Source organism: Mauremys mutica, chromosome 5 (genome assembly GCF_020497125.1).
Source record: "Mauremys mutica isolate MM-2020 ecotype Southern chromosome 5, ASM2049712v1, whole genome shotgun sequence".
In the NCBI taxonomy this organism is placed as follows: Eukaryota; Metazoa; Chordata; order Testudines; family Geoemydidae; genus Mauremys; species Mauremys mutica.
Genome location: NC_059076.1, coordinates 43,002,241 through 43,019,866, shown reverse-complemented (window position 1 = coordinate 43,019,866; position 17,626 = coordinate 43,002,241). Strand labels below are relative to the sequence as shown.

General features: G+C 38.0%; 1 protein-coding gene across 1 annotated transcript in view; it reads right to left on the bottom strand.

Annotated features, from left to right (window-relative positions):
- Nucleotides 1–17,626, bottom strand: part of LOC123371906 (bifunctional heparan sulfate N-deacetylase/N-sulfotransferase 3) — a 119,678-nt gene that overhangs the window by 59,985 nt on the left and 42,067 nt on the right. Inside the window, exons 3-4 of the mRNA XM_045019782.1 lie at nucleotides 17,017–17,104; nucleotides 11,327–11,481 (exon numbers count right to left, since the gene is read on the bottom strand). Coding sequence (XP_044875717.1) covers nucleotides 11,327–11,481; nucleotides 17,017–17,104 — 243 coding nt within the window. The remainder of the gene's footprint in view (nucleotides 1–11,326; nucleotides 11,482–17,016; nucleotides 17,105–17,626) is intronic.

The window sequence follows — 17,626 nt, the reverse complement described above, 5'->3', positions numbered from 1 at the left end:
AAAAAATGATATAGCTTTCCATCACTATTTTTTTTTTCAGATTTCCAATTGAAGATTTGATTGTCTTAAAATTTCACTAATATTCACAGTTACGACCAACTAGTACTCCCTTTTGTAGTCATCTTCATGTACTGGTACTCAGCTTCTTGTCTAGATATGTATCTGCTGGCATGTAAATGACCCTAAGTGAGTTTCTTGCTGATTTTAATAATCTTGCCTGGTTCACTTTAAAATCTTAAATGGATAGTCATGGCCCTAATCATATTTCCTCAAGATGCCTGTTGTTCTTTATCTATGCCTTAAAATGAGGACTCCTCTGTAATTATAAATCTCTTTCTCTTATTTTACTGAATTCAATTATGGATCTCACTTGGTTATTTCTACTATAATTTACTAAATTCTGTGTTAAAGCTAAATTCCTAAATTATTCTGGGTGAACCTAGTGATTTCTGAAACTACAACTTGTAGGTAAAGAAAACAATCATAATCTGATACATGAGCCAAGAGAATGGAGAATTTCCCGGGATTTACTACTACTTTTTGGATTTTTACTCAGATTTACTGGGATCATATTCACCATATACACATATACTGCACAGGGAGGGAAACTAGACTGATAACATTTAAAACATCACACAATCAAATACCAATGGGAGAAAAACATCTTTTTAATACTTTAGAATTTATATTGAATAGCTTTGTCAACTGCATAACAAAAGCATAACCTCATTTTTTCTTCCACGGCACATATCAGCTTATATTGCGATGCTGTCATTCTTCTTGCTTGCGTGTAAAAAAAAATCATTTTTTTTCTTCTGTGGTTAAGTGCTTGTAGAAACGGACACAATAGAACCTCAGAGTTACAAACACTTTGGGAATGGAGGTTGTTTGTAACTCTGAAATGTTCGTAACTCTGAACAAAACATTATGGTTGTTCTTTCAAAAGCTTACAACTGAATAATAGACTTAATAAACCTTTGAAACTTTACTATGCCGAAGAGAAATGCCGTTTTGGTTTTTTAGCAGTTTACATTTAACAAAGTACAGGATTTTTTAATTTTTTTATTTATTTTTGTCTCTGCTGCTGCCTGATAGTGTACTTCCTGTTCCAAATGAGGTGTGTGGTTGACTGGTCAGTTTATAACTCTGGTATTCGTAACTCTGAGGTTCTACTGTACGGACATCCCTGAAAAATGAAACCATCTCTTTATCTCCAAAACAGATTCAGAATGGGCAGCAGCAAAGCACACTTCCTTTCACTGCTTTGCCAAGTTGCTGGAACCTTGATGAACTCTTGAGGTGAAGGGTAATTCATTTTCCATAATCATCAAACTCTGGCCTCTCTCTTGAGACTGCCAATGAGGCTGCCAAATGGCATGGAGATTTTTGTGGACACTTGCCCACTAGGTGTTGGGCCTAGCCACTCGCTCATTCACATAGCCATATAAGAGTAACTTCTTTTTGGTCATGACCGACTTGGCGTGGATTCTAATTTGTGATCAAGAGATCAACAGCTTACTACTCCCCTGAGGCATCCAGTCTCCAAACAATGGGAACCTGCAGCTGCCTCTACCCTACAGAACTCATGGAAGGGATGTGGTATCAAAATTTATGCTTTCTTTTCCTCTAGGTATGAAACCTCCTTGGGCACAAGTGCCCTCAGAGGTGTGGAGGATGCAAATTGTGCTCAATGTATCCATTCATATGTATACACACACACACACACACACACACGCACACTTGTATGACATTTGCCCCAAGTTCAGGACAGTCAAGATTTAGTCCTAGACCACTGACAAGTTTTCTACAAATGAAGCGTCACAGCTATAAAATCTATTTGATCATGATGCAGAAAGGCTAGAAAAGGAGTTTCATTGGGAAGACAATGTTGTCAGTGTAATACACTGTATTTCCTTTTAGTCCTGGAAGAACCTGAAAAAATAGACATTAAAATTGTAATGTTTGCAGGTAAAAAGCTATTTTTCCTAATTTTAGGGGGGTTAGGGCCCCTTCTGGGCCTGGTACAGTGGGACTTCTAAAAAACATACTTGGTTTATTAGGTAGAGGATTTTTTTCAAATCCCAATAATTTCTGTAAAAATCTAAAACATTTGTAAAATAGTTTTTTTTTAAATTCATGGCAAACACAGAATGTATGATGGCGTGGTATGGGATAAGGTTTTATTACCATGCATTTGAGATAGCCTGCATAGTTCACTTTGAGCTTCCTCACTTGGTAGAAATGCAGCCATCCAAAAGTTATGCTTGATAAGACCTATACATCATACTGTCAATTATTCCTTATATATATGCTTGGTTCTCTACTATGGGTGCAGAGTGTGTAATGTACATTCACTTCAATGCTAAGTAGGGCTGAGTAAAAAGAGTATAGGACTTGGCCCATTGATTTGACACAATCAGTTATTTAGCTTTAAACTACTTAATTCTAGTACAGAAGTTTCAATTCCCCTTTCTCTTATCTTAATCTTTTCTACTTCACTTGAGCATGCACAAGCATCAAAAAGAATAATCTTTATAAAACGTGTAAGAGACTGTATTCTCTAATGTCCTATTTAATCTTCTTCATTCAACTCTAAATAAAAGTCTGAATTAAGTGGTTTCTTAATCTTACACCAATATTCACTAATAAATATGTAATTTAATTAAAATCTTTCATACTAATTATGAACATATCTTTTCCCATGTAATATCTTATTCTGTATTTTTCAAATATTGTTATTCTTATACTGAGTATTTCATACAGAATGAAGAAGTTTTACTGTATTTCATACAGAAGTAAGGGTGGCAATACCATACCATGGGCGGCCAGAGAGTGGCAGCTGCTGAGGGCCCAGCTCTGCAGGCAGAAGCACAGAAGTAATGGTGGCTGCACCACACGATGCCATCCTTACTTCTGCGCTGCTGCTGGCGGCAGCTCTGCCTTCAGAATTGGGCTCCCAGCCAGCAGCCACCGCTCTCCAGCTGCCCAGCGCCGCGGCCAGCAGCAGTGCAGAAGGATAGCAGTACTGCAACCCTCCCTACAATAACCTTGCAACCACCGCCCCCCCCGCCCACAACTCCGTTTTGGATCAGGATCCCTACAATTACAACACTGTGAAATTTCAGATTTAAATAGCTGAAATTGTGAAATTTACTATTTTTAAAATCCTATGACTGTGAAATTGACTAAAATGGACTGTTAATTTGGTAGGGACCTAAGCATATTGCATCAATTTCAGGGTGGATAAAAATCAATGATTTTTTAAAAAATTGGATTCTTTTTATTTAAATTGGATTTTTTTGATAAAATGCTTTTTGAGGAAAAAACCTATCTAAAGATACATTATATTTTAGCTCAAAGATATCTGATCATGGAATAGGGATTATAAATTCTAATTCTATAATATGAGACAATATATTCATGTAATGTTTAAGAAAAGTTTTGTAAATGAGTTCCAATAGTTCATGGATTAGGAACCCGATTTTATGGAATTCCAGGGGCTTCTGTATAGATTATTTAGGTTAATCTTTCTATCTACCCAAAGGGACTCAGTCCTCAGTCTAGAAGACACCATCAGCGATGCTTAGTTTTGCAGTTCTCAAACTATGGATTTGTGTCTCCAGAGATAACATGCTTGTTAACAGCAAAAATGTTTTTAAATAAATAATATATAGACGTGAGGAAGAACAGACCTCAACCATATTGTCTCTCTGCAAATTTGTACACAGAGTCAATCCCTTACCTCTCTCTAAAAGTGAAAAGTTTAAAAAAGTTCAATGAATAGAAGATTGTTGGGGGCAGAATTGATCTGGACAAGGAGATGAAGTCTGAAGATAAATGTGAGAAGGGAGGGGCAGGAAGTAGAAACAAAAGTGAAACTGTTTGAGCAGCATATTCCAGAAGTCTTGAGGTCTTTCTGAGTGTAGCCTTTATGGATTTGAGATCTACCATACCATTCTCTATCTAGAAAGGTAAACCTATAATGGCAGCAGGCCATTAAGGAGACCCAGTTTGGGAATATTTTAATGAAGTTCCTCTACCTGTGGGTAAGACAGGCATGTGTGCAAAATGCAAACAGTGCAACAAAGAAATACAAGGCCTGATTGCCCGAATGAAACAACATCAGGACAAGTGTTCCTTCTCAGGAGAAAGCTTCATTGAAGATGATGAAAGGAACATGTCTGAACATGCAGGATCTTCAGGTTGGTAAAAATTTTTATTTCATACTTCTTTTGTAAGGAATTCCTGTCGTCCTTCTGGACCATTCTTGAATTCTCATATCTGAGCAAAAAATATAGTTGTTAGTTTATGGTATTATCATTTTAGATGCAGTTGTGATAAAAATTAAATAGCTGAAATAGGCAGATCTTCCTTTTACAATTTCATCTTTAAAGTAGTACTGTCAGTGAATGCAATGAGTAATACTAAATGAGCAGTATGGTAATAATAACAACTGTATTGACTTATTTTGTTTAGGGGAATCCATCCTCAACATACAGGATTCTGAAGACTATCCACCTTCAAGATCATCATCATTTTCTATAGTTTCAGAGTTCTGCCAATGATAGTGTTTCAGTCATATCATGTATGTCACATAGCCACAGTATATCACCTGTAGCAAAAAATAATAATCATAATAATTTCCATCATCCAGAAACAACCATAGATAAGTTTGTGATAAGAACCGCAGATTACAAAAAGAGTAATTGATGAAAAAATTGCCCAATTTGTTTAAGCAACAAACTCTCCTTTCCGTATGATTGAGAACCCACATTTCATTAACATGGTTCAGTCATTAAGACCAGGATACAGTCCACCCAACAGAGCAGATGTTGCAGGCAAATTGCTGGATAAAGTGTATGAAAGAAATTGAGCAGTGTGCAAAAGGTCTAGAGAGTAAAATTGTTAACCTGAGTCTTGATGGGTGGAGCAATGTCCACAATGATCCTGTTGTATGTGCTTGTGTGACAACAGAAGAAGGGAATGTCTTCCTTACAGAAACAATTGATACATCAGGAAATCCACGCACAGCAGAATACTTACAAGAAGTAGCAATAAAAGCTATAACAAACTGAAAAAAAATTCAAATGTCTAGTACCCAGCTTGGTCACAGACAATGCTGCAAATGTATCCAAGATGAGAAGAAATTTAGAAGAGAGTCTCAAGCTAATAACATACGGTTGCAGTGCTCATTTGATGCACCTCCTAGCCAAATACTTCAGTGTTCCAGATATGAAGGCTAATGTTGTTGAAACTGCAAAATACTTCCATAACAACCACTTTGCAGCAGCTGCTCTGAAAAAAAGTGGGAGGAACCAAGCTAACTCTCCCACACGACGTGCGATGGAATTCAGTAGTGGACTGTTTTGAGCACTATATCAAGACCTGGCCTAATCTGATCACAGTTTGTGAACAAAATTGTGAAAAAATAGATGGCACTGTCACAGCCAAAGTTCTCAACATTGGGCTTAAGAGAAATGTTGAAAACATGCTGAGTACCCTGAAGCCTATTTCTGTAGCCTTGAACAAAATGCAGGGAAATAGCTGTTCTATTGCTGATGCTGTTGAAATTTGGAAGGAACTGAGTGAGATCTTAAAAAGAGAAATATGCAATGACAGAGTTAAATTCTTGGTAGTCCATCGATCTGATGATGACAAATCTGTGCAGATCATCTATTGTTGGTCTCATGGTGTGCCCTCTGATGACTATACAAGCCAATTCTAGAGGTGCACATTTTGCTGCAGATGGTGCATGGGAAGTTCACGGTCAGTGGGTTGTGCGCTGCTGGTGCTCTGTGACGTTGTTCGCGTGCCTCTTGTAGACGCCGGCAGTGGTGTTCCTCAAAGGTGATGCAGGTATTTCTGACTGTTGCACGCCACTGTGTTCTGTCGCTGGCGGCATCCTCAAGGTCCCTGGGTTTGATACTGCTGTACTGCAGATTGGCTTTGATGGTGTCCTTGTAACGTTTTCGTGGACGACCTATATGCCGGATGCCCTGGGAGAGCTCACCATACAGAAGCTGGTGGGGAATTCTGTTGACATCATGCGGCTGACATGACCTGTCCAACGTAGCTGTGACTTCACGATCATCATTTCGATGCTTGTCACTTGGGATCTCTCGAGGACCTCAAGATTGGGCACTTTGTCTTGCCAGCGGATCTTCATGATGTTGCGGAGGCAGCGCATGTGGAATGCTTCGAGCTGCTTGATGTGACGCCTATATAGTGTCCATGTTTCGCACCCGTACAAAAGAGATGAAAGAACAACAGCTCTGTACACAAGCAGTTTTGTTGACATCCGGATGTTGTGGTGGTTTAAAACTTTGACATGCAGACAGCCAAGTGCCTGGCTTGCTTTGGATATTCGTGCGTTGATCTCATTATCCAGTGATCCATCACTGGATATGACACTACCCAGGTATTTAAAGTTCTCCACTACTTTAAACTGAGTGCCGTCAATGGAGCTACTCGGGACAGAAGCATTTGATCCAGGTGCAGGTTGATGGAGAACAACTGTCTTTCCAAGTTAAATTACAAGCATTAAAAAAAAACAGATGGGACAAGCACTATCTACAGATCATTTTCTTGCAAATATTCTCAATATTCAGTACTAGGGTCAAACCTTAACTGGTGAAGAAGAAGAGTTGGCTATGACATGGACATCCAGCAATCATCCCTCTATAATGCCAACTATAATACACTTCAGAACTAAAGGTGAAGCATTCAAGAAATATATGTTTGCTGATGATGTTTTAAAGAAAGTCACACCAGTGAACTAGTGGAAGTCACTTAAGCACTTTGTTCAGAGACTGTTGAAGTGATAATCTCACTTTTAACAGCAGTAGCTCCTTCTGCTGGTGTAGAAAGAATATTTTCTTCCTTTGGACTAATTCATTCCAAATTGAGAAATCGTTTGGGACCTGAAAAAGCAGGAAAGCTTGTTTTTCCTTTTCCAGATTATGAACAAACAGGAAAATGAAGATGAAGATGACTGAGTTAGCTGCAGAAGCCAATATTGTAAGTTTCTCGTTTTGACCTGGCTGACATAGTAGATTTAATTTTTTTTTAAATATTTCATTTAACTATTCTAGTTAAAAACAATTTTAACAAAAACAAACTGATTTTAAAAAACTTGAATGTTTTACTAAATTCAAAAATTCATATGCTTGTTTTGTTAAAATATTATATGTTTACTGTCGAAGAAAACAATCAAGAATACTTAACGTTGTTGTTTTAGTTAAATAAAACAATTTAAATGTCTGTCTGGTGATGTTTTCCTCCTAATACAGCATGGCAAGAAAATCCTCCAAATATTAATGATTAAGCTGTTGAACTGGAGATATTTATGAAGTCATTGAGACGTGAACTATCTGCTTCAATTACCTTTGGTAGATGAAATAACCAATCATTCATTTTCTGATATAGCTGTACAACTAATCAGAAAAGTTTTCAAAATAAATCACTTTAAAAATGTATTGTGTGCACCTTCTAAAAACTATCTCTGAGTTGTGAAGAATATGTATTAAGGTTATAACAACCAATAACAATGCACTTTTATGTAGAAATCCGTGATTAAATCGAGTCTGCCTGACTAGTGATTTAAATCAAATCCACCCTGACTCAATTCTCAGTTTCTGAGCAAACTGCTTCCTATTCAGTGGGGGGAAATGTCCACAACTGCATTTAATTGATGCATCTATATAAAAAACACAGAGTAAAATCTTTTCTTTTTTCGTGTCACATTTTTCTTCATTTTCTGCAAATTTCACAACAGGTTGGATTTAAAACAATCTAAGTGAATCTCAATATTTACAATCTGTAAACTATAACTGTCCTTCATATATCTCAATCTGTCTTCCAACCGACTTTGGAAAGAAGAATTGCAAAAATGGATCAGACCAATGGTCCATCTAGTCCAGTATTCTGTCTCTAATAGTGGCCATACCAGCTACTTCTGAGGAAGATGCAAGAAAATCTGCAGTAAGCACTTAAAGGATAACCAGGATATTCTTGTTAACTTTTATCACATCCACTCTTATTCACTTCTGCTCTAAAGAAAAGTCTCTATCTTTTCAGTCTCTTTTCATGTGCTTCCAATAGTTCTTGTCTGTGAATCTCTTCTATTTCTGTAATATTCTCTTTGAGATGGGGTGACCAGAGCTGAAAACAGTATTCCAGGCAGAGTCTACCAATGATTTATATGATGATATTTTTGCTGGAAACTATATTTCGTTAATTAACTTTTAGTGGAAAGAGTAACTAAAATGTGTCAAGAGTTACACCAGGGATAAATCTGACCCAAAATATGTATTAAAGAAAAAACAATTTTTCACCAACAATAAAACCATCCTTTTTTTGTTTGATGAAGAGCTGGACCTCCAAATTCTCATTTCCTTAGATAGCTGGTAGTTCTCTAAGTTATCACTTGTTTGGTTAGTTCTAATCTCGGCTATCAAATCCTTGTCATCTTTGACTGTTAGTGGTAGAGCTAGTCAGTGTCACCAGGACACTTGAAAGTCTACTTGTGGCTCATTTTGTGAACGAATGGGATGATCTCTGTTACAAATACAAGTTTAAGGAGCTACTTATTTGTCACTCTTGAGTTTTGAGAACCTTTAGTACAGCTTTCAAATACTACTGTGTGATGTAATACAGTCTTTTGTTCATACGTAGCAGCAATGCTTAGTTGTAAAACCACATGAAAATATGCATTTGAAATCCCAGATTCTACATATAATGATTGAATTAAATTCTAAAATATGCTACCTGGTTCTTCTGAAGTATTAATTGTTTTCTTTTTGTGAAATCAGAAATTATAAATCCAGTTACACATTTTCAGATGTCAAGATGAACATTTTTAAAGGAGAAAAAGAAGATTTTATTGAAAAGTATGGTCAAATGAAATGAAAGAAAAAAACGGAAAACGTATTTTTGTTCTGAGTCATGCAGCCTGTGTGTGTGGGGATGTGTGCGCTCATGAGTGTATATAAATATACTGGTTAATTATCTCTCAAATACAAAGCTATAAGATAAAACATGACTATTTCATACCTTTTAGAAGTATTTAATTTAATATGACCTGAAACTTAGTTATCTCCAAAGAAATTAGAACAATGCTCTATTGCTGGAGTAATTCTTTGTGTTTTAGTTACTCTTTGCATTAAAAGTTAATCATAAATTAATGAGTTTTCCAACTAGTGTTGCCAACGGTCCCAGACTGGCTGGGAATCGATCTCCCGGTGGCTGAAACGAATCTGGGAGATTTTAATAGGCCACTAAAAGTCCAGTCGGTGGCACAGCAGAGCTCCCTACCTGTCCTGACTCCATGTGGCTCCTGGAAGAACTGGCACATCCCTCTGGATCCTAGGCACAGGTACAGCCAGGGGGTCTCTGCGCACTGCCCCGCCTTGAGTGCCGACTCCGCAGCTCCCATTGTCCGGGAAGCGCAGCCAATGGGAGCTGCAGGGGTGGTGCCTGCAGGCAGGGGAAATGCACAGAGCCCTCTGGCTGCCCCTGAGCCTAGGAGCCAGACATGCCGTCTGCGTCTGAGAGCCACCTGAGGTAAGTGCTGCCCAGCACCCTGAACTCCTTGCCCCAACCCCAAGGCCACTCCCACACTCCACACCCCTCGGCCCCAGCCCTGAGCCCCCTCCTGCATCCAAACTCCCTCCAAGAACCCACACCCCAAACCCGCTCCTGCACCAGGCTCAGCTGGGAGCCTCCTCCCATACGCCAACCCTCTCAGCCCCACCCGCCAGCCCGAAGCCTGCACCCCAACCCCCTGCCCCAGACCGGTGAAAGTGAATGAAGGTGGGGGAGAGAGCGCTATGGAGGAAGGGGGGATGGAGTGTGTGTGGGGGCAGGGCCTCAGAGAAGGGGCAGGGGACAGAGCAAGGGTGTTTGGGTTTGTGCGATTAGACAGTTGGCAACCCTTTTTCCAACCAAAATAATACATTTAAATGCTCAAATTTTCTTTTTGAAGGAGTAAAGATAAATAGTGCCCAAACTGATAACAGTATAATGGACCCAATTCTCCTGTCACATTACCAGGGCAATTCCACCAATTTCAAATGGAGTTACTCCTGGTTTGCAATAGTATAAGTGAAAGAAAAATTAGGCTCAATAGTTCTTGAAACCCAAGGGGATGTGTAGCCCTTTGCAACACCTATTCAACATGTGTACTGTTTCTTGGTGAGAGGCCACCAAGAAACAGCCTCTCTGGGGCTGCTAGCTAATCTCATCTGACTCTCCTTACATCCTCCAGCACTGGGAACCAAATTATAACTAGCTCATGTATGAATGTGCTAGGGGAGAAACACTCTCTACGCGTTCTCTCCCACCCCTCCTCCAGTGCTTCCACACATGGGAAAGCTGCCCGAGGTTAGCCCACAGTGAATTCTTAAATAGTGAAAATGAATATGATTTTAAACAAGAAAATGTATTTTTCACCAGAGTACTATAGTTCAAAACTAGCAGCATTCACATCTGAAAACAAGTAGTACAGTATAATGTACAAGTGAGAGACCTCTGGGGTTTTTTTTGTTTTTTTTTTTTACATAAAACTGAATGGCAGAATCAAACCTAGTACATTTTTCTTTCCCTGATTTTCTTATACCTGTATGTCTCATTTTATTTTTCTTTCAGGTTCTTATTGAAATTTTTTTTTCAGTACCTTGTTGTAAATATATAATTACTTAGCAAAGTCAATGATTTTCAGAACAGCTATTTTTATACATAAATTGATCAAATGGGTAATTGTAATATACGTTAATAAACTTGAGAGATTTTACTAGATTTCAAAGTAGAGAAAAAGCTTTGTAAGTTCGAAGGACAGACCCGGACTATATTTCATTATGCAAACATTGCAGTTCAGTACTAGAGCTAGCTGAAAATTTTCCACCAGAACATTTTTTCATTGGAAAGTGCCACTTCTCCAAATTTGAAACTTTCTGAGGGAATGTGCTGATGTTGACAAAATTCTGTTTAGAAAATTGAATCAAAATGAAGCATTTCAACCTTAATTGAATGGAATGTTTTGATTTTTCATGTCAAAAGAACTTTTTGTTTCAAAATTTATTTTATATTATAGCATAAATTATAATGTAAAATAAAGTCAAAATAGGCAAAAAGTTTTCAATTTTATCAAAATTGAAGTTTTCAGTTGACCCAAAATGAATTTTTTTTTAAATTTTTATTTCATGGAAAATTTCAGGGTTTTTTGATTGAAAAATTCTGATTCAGAATTTGCAATTGCAGCATTTCCCAAAAAACCAATTCTGATTCTCATACAGCTCTATTAAGTATACCATGCAAAGATGTTACTTACTAAGGCAAATTTTTTGTTGAGAATCATCTGCTCCACCAGTGACGATTCATTATGGAAGAGATGAGGCTGCATGTGACTCCACATATGGGGAAACCACCAGAACTCATCCACAGACCCCAACAACAAGTCATCACCTTCATCCTCCTCTTCAGTTCCTGCAAATATATTCCCCAAAAACAAATTCTCCAGGGTTGTTATGTTGTTAAAATCATTAGGAAAAACAAGGGGAACATTAGCAATGTAATGTTTGACACCAAAAATATTTCATAGAAATTTCATATTACAGTGATGTTAAATAAGGATTTTAAAAGCTCTTGAATACACAACCCCTTCTCTTCCCATATAATTAGTGGGAAAACACACCTTCCTCTCTATGAGACTGAACAACCCTCAAAATGCATGATACAACACTGTCTCATTTATGTTCTGCACAAGTAACATTAGAAGCTAATACAAAAAGCCGCTAAAAACAAACCTAGAAAAAGATGGGGTATTGAAGAGGATAAATGACAGTGTTAACAAGTCTTATTCAGTGTAATTTATTCAGACAAAACTCCCATTGCAATCAGTCCTGCATTCCCTTTTTCATTACATATGCTTTTCTGAAGTATTCTCCTACAAGCCACTCTATTCCTTTTTCTTCCCTTTTAATTCTTACCTTGTTCATGATGTCATGACATGTCAATTTCCTGCTTATCCAGTTGTATATTGCTTCTTCCCATAAACCATACACATTTAAAAATCCTGTTTTAGCTTCTCTAAGCATCATGTTGCCATTATCATTTCACATCAAATGTAATTACTCATTTTATTTACTTATTCTTTTACTTCACTAATCTGATTTCTCTCCCAAACAAAAACAAACCAAACATTCAGCTACTATACTTTCTGCACCAATCACATTGTACTATCTATCGCTAACTCCCCTTCTTATTTCCCTCTTTCTTCCAGTGAACCATGTATGACTTATTCCTTTACTTTTTCCATGATTTTATCTCTATCTCCAGCTGGGGAAATTGAGTTAGAGACTCATGTTAGAAAGGAAAAATGGGGGCAGTCAGATGTAATGATGCAGAAACCTGTCTGGGATCTTTAAACTAGCTTTCTGATTTTAACAATATGGTCATTTCAGGGATACTCCAATGTTGAGCCAGTTCCATAGTAATTATTTACTATTTTATAAATATGGCTCAGCTTGTACCATATACCTGCATGTGCTATCCCTGAAGTTCTGGGAGGGATTGTGCAGCCTCAGGAAGGGAAAGTATCTGCTCCCCTCTGTGGAGTGGAGCGAGCGGGTGGGGGCCATATCTTCTCAGATTCCTCCTTCTGCCTCCCTCCCCTTGGGGTGGCTAATGCCTCAGGGAATGCTAGAAGGGACCAATGCATTCAAGAAAGAATGAACACAAGTCTTCTTATCCCACCCCTCTGCCATGTAATCACCACAAGAGTCAGACAATCTAAGCCTGTATGCTCTACTTTAGCTTTGAATCAATCATTTTGCATTTCTCAGTCTCATTCCTACATATCACCTCACTTCCTTGATTTCATATTAATGTCCTTCAACTCTGACATTATCTTGTGTTGTCTTTCGTCTCTCTCTGTCCCTGATGTGGTCCTATTTTGCATGCATGATTGTTTCTTTCTTCTGGCTGCATATTACATCTGCTTCCCTGTGTAACACATTGCCTTTCTGCCTACTTAATGGCATAACCCTTCTTCTTTCTATTTCTACAGCTGTTCTATTATGCTTGCATTATTTGTTTTGGTTGTTTACCTATCTCATGATTCAAATTTCTGTATTGGTTAGTTATATGAAGGGCTAAAATCTGTGGTCTTTACTCAAACAAAGCTCTCATTGAAGTCAGTGGGAAATTTTGCTTAATTAAGGACCTCAGATTTGGTTGTAAGATATTACTGCTTTTTCCACACAAAACTACATGTGCCATGATGACAAGTAAACAGAAGATACTGTAAGTTATAATACAATATCACCTGGCATTCAAGATGGAAGAGGCCATATTATCCATCTTCCTCCCTCATTGCAGGTTTGTGTCAGACAGTATAGTCTAAGAGTTTCGTCCAGTCAAATTTTAAATATTTCAGGAGGCTTCCAGCACTTTCCTGGAACATTACACAGTCAAATCTGGCAAATTTGAGAGTTCCACCAAAAGCAAAGAGTTCCAGTCATTAACATTTACATTTTTCTTTATTTCTTATATAAAAGAAGGATTAAAAACAAACTGAGATTTTCAGAGATGAGTCCCTAAAGTTAGGCATGTAGGCCCTATTTAGGCACTTAAATAAGTGGCATGATTTTCACAAGTGCTGAACACCCAGCAACTGCTGCTGACTCTCTTTGCTCAGTGCTCAAATAGTTTTGAAAATCAGGCCACTTGTTTGGGTGTTTAAATATAGGTTTAGGTGACTAAATATAGAAACTAATATTCAATAATCTTAGCCATAGAAATTATTCTCAAATTTACTTGATCAGAGCAAGGTTTCAGAAAGGAAGGATCCAAACAACAGTAATTTAATAACATGAACATTGTAAGAGATTACGTTTTTCTTTGTTTTTCCCCCGTATGTCTTTTTGAAAGACAAAAACACTGGAATTTTGTTAATTGTGTTACACACACAACAAAAGCAGTAAAATATATCCTAAGAAACAGAAAAGATTAATGGTTGAAACCTGAAGCGCTACAAGTTATCTCACACTGAGTCTACTCCAAGACCAATATTTTACATAGTGGTCAAGAAAACAGTCACGATTTACTTTCTTAATAATGAAGTAAATCCTCCTGGGAAACTTTTCTGAAATGGGATATGTGTTCTGTGCTGGCCATTTTGGATTTTGAAAATTGAGTGATTGCGAATATATACCAATTTACTACCTGTTTTACAAACAGTTTGCCTTTTACACACTATAGGGCATATCAGCTGATCACAGAAAGAAATTTGAGTCTGCTAGAATCTAGAAATAATTATAAAATATGAATATGGTGAATAAAGTGGCTGCTATTAAAAGTCAGAGATTACCACAGTTTTTCCTTATATCTAGAATAGGAAATATATGTAACAACTCTGTGTTAATAGCTCTCAAATGTTTATTTTGTAAATGTTTACTTTTTAATGGCTTCTTCTCTACGCTGCCTTTGATAACATGCTCTGATTGTGGAAAGATGTCAAAGGGACTGTATGGGAATGGGGTCTGCTCTTGCAAATCCTTTTACAAGACTAGGACCTTAGGACTTGATCAGGAGAGGTACTGAACTCCTTCGAGTCAGCTGGCATTGAAGACACTTGACTTCTCATTCAAGGTGCTCAGTAATTCTCATGTGGCCCTTATTCTGGAGTAGCTACCAACATGAGCATTCACAGATTCATAGCTTCTAAGGCCAGAAGGGTCGACTCTGACCATCTAGTATGACCTCCTGCACAACACGTACCTTAGAACTTCTCCCAAAATAATTCTTGTTTGAACCACATCATGTCTTATTGAAAAACTTCCAAACTTGATTTAAAATTTGCAGTGATGGATAAACCCCACAACTCTTGTAATGGTTAATTATCCTGGCTGCTAAAAACTTCCAGTCTGAATTTGTCTAGCTTCAACTTCCAGGCATTGGATTCTTGTTATACATTTCTCTGATAAACTGGGGAATCCACTATCAAATATTTGTTCCCTACATAGGTATTTCAAAACTCTGATTAAATCAGCCTAACCTCTTTAAGCTAAACAGAATGAGCTCCTTGAGAGTTTATCACTGTAAGGCATGTTTTCCAATCCTTTAATAATTCTTATGGCTCTTCTCTGAATCCTCTCCAATTTACCAACATCCATCTTAAATTGTGGACATCAGAAACTGGACACAGTTTTCCAGCAGCAGACAAACCAATGCTAAATACAGGGGTAAAATAACCTTTATGCTCCTTATTCCCCTGTTTATACATCCAAGGATTGCATTAGGACTTTTGGCCACAGCATCACACTGGGAGTTCATGTTCAGCTGATCATCCACCACAACCCCCAAATCTTTTTCAGATGACTGCTTTCCAGGATAGAATCACCCATGCTGTAAGTATGTCTTACATTCTTTGTTCCTAGATGTATAACTTTACATTTGGCCACATTAAAATGCATATTGTTTGCTTGCATCCAGATTACTGTGCAATCAAGACTGTAGTAAGAGGAGGCCCTGAGATATAAACCTTGGTATCAGAGGCCTGGTATGAGGCCTAAGGCCTGAACTAAAGTAATAGACAAGACTTTGCTAACATAAAGCAAAGTGAAGCTGTGAGCCAGAGGCAGGCCCTGCTCACAGAAGCTGGCAAGGAAAGGGCTGATGCTGCAAAAAGAGACATACCTAAAAGGTACTGGACACCAGATATCAGAACATTTGCATACTCGTACACTCCACACATATAACAAGGAACAAGCTGATCCATCCCAATGACAGGGCCAAAAGGGTAATATGATGGATAGGGTTGTTTTGTTCAAACCAACATGTACAAGGTCAGAGGCGGCACCTTACTACGTAGAAGGGTTGCACCTCATACATCAGGAGTGATGTGTAACTTGTTTGTACCTGTGTATAAGAATGCATCCCTGGGGCGGTGTCTTTGTCCAGCCTAGGGGGCAGTGGAAAGTCCCGCCACTGACTGAGCTGAGTCCATTGCCAGGGTGCACATAGGTACTGGCTAGCTGCACCTTAGCAGCATCGTGAACTTCGTTTGCCAGGGAGTTTTCGACAATAAACCTGGCCAACGTGCCTTTGTACCTTACTAGAGTTTGTGGTCATTGGGGGTTCTCTCGGGGTCTGCTGTGTCAGCTATCTGCGCAGAGCTGGGACAGCACAGAGGGAACACACGCTCGCAGCTGATTGATATCAACATTGAACAGAGCAGAGCACCACACCGGTAGCATCTGACAACAAAGACCATTCTGTGTCAATGACCTGTCGTATTCATTACTTACCAATCCCACAATCTTCTTGTCATCTGCAAACTTTATTATTGATGAATAGTTCATAGAGTTCTTACTTTGTCAAACCAGTTTAAATGTAAAGCCATGTTTTGAAGATATTCTTTACTTGGTTGTGAATGGAAATTACCATTTTTAATAGAAGATATGAGTATTTAGGTATAATTTTTTGAATGTATGCACTAGATCTGACCTGTATGCATTCCTGAATTTCCTACATGTAAATTGAAGTTAAGGGTCTTTTCAGCTTTCACTCATAATACATGCTTAAGAGGTTTTTAAAAGTATCACTATATGTCTAATCTACCAAGACACCGTGTAAATATATGCAGAATAATTTATATAGGTGGATCTAGTTGGTTTAATACAATATCGGAAAACTGAAAAAAAGTATTTATATACCTCGGACACTATTCTCATGGAGAATACTGCTTCAACACAAGGGTTGGTCAATGTAAACCATCCTTCAGGAACACAGTTTGACCCAGTAAGTCACACAGTTATGTTATATGCTCTGAGGCAACCTGTTCTATTTGTTATATTCTTGTGAAGGAAGCTTTCCTCTCTACTGAGAACCTGAGTGCAGTTCCCTATCATCCCATTTAATTTAATACCAAAGCTGCATAATCAATGTAATTTCTACTTCCCCTACACTACAAAGATACTTCCAATCAAAATGAAAGTGATTTTAGATTTTCATTCTTACCTGTGTGGTAAAATTTCCCTGAAAATCCCAGGTTGAAAGTAAAATTTGTAATCTGAGCTCTCAAAAGATTCTGCGTATCAAGCAGGGCCTGAAATAAATATACATAAAAAAATTCATCAGTCACATGATCTTTCTCCCCTCCGTCTCCGTATAAAGACCATGACAAAAATATAATTTCTTTACCTCTTAAAAACCAAAGAACAAATTTAACTCTGAAGTGCACTGCATGCATCTTCATGGAGATCAGTGGTGTGTAATTTATAACCAGAATCCTCCTCCTAATAATAATACCTATCTCTCATACATCTCTTATACATCTGTAGCTCTCAAAGCACTTTATAAAAGAAGTCATTATCATTAATTCCATTTTAGAGATGGGGAAACTGAGGCACGGGAGGGAAAGAGATTTGTTGATGTTCATTCAGCAGGCCAGTACCAGAGCCCAGAACTGAACCCAGGTCTCCTGAGTTCTAGTCCAGTGCCCTATTCCCAAGGAAACACTGACTCCCTTAAGTGTTGATTAGAGTACATACACAGAACATTTTATTGTATTTTAGACTTTTTTTGCCAATAAATTTCTAAGAAGAGAAAAACTGAGATGAACACTGAA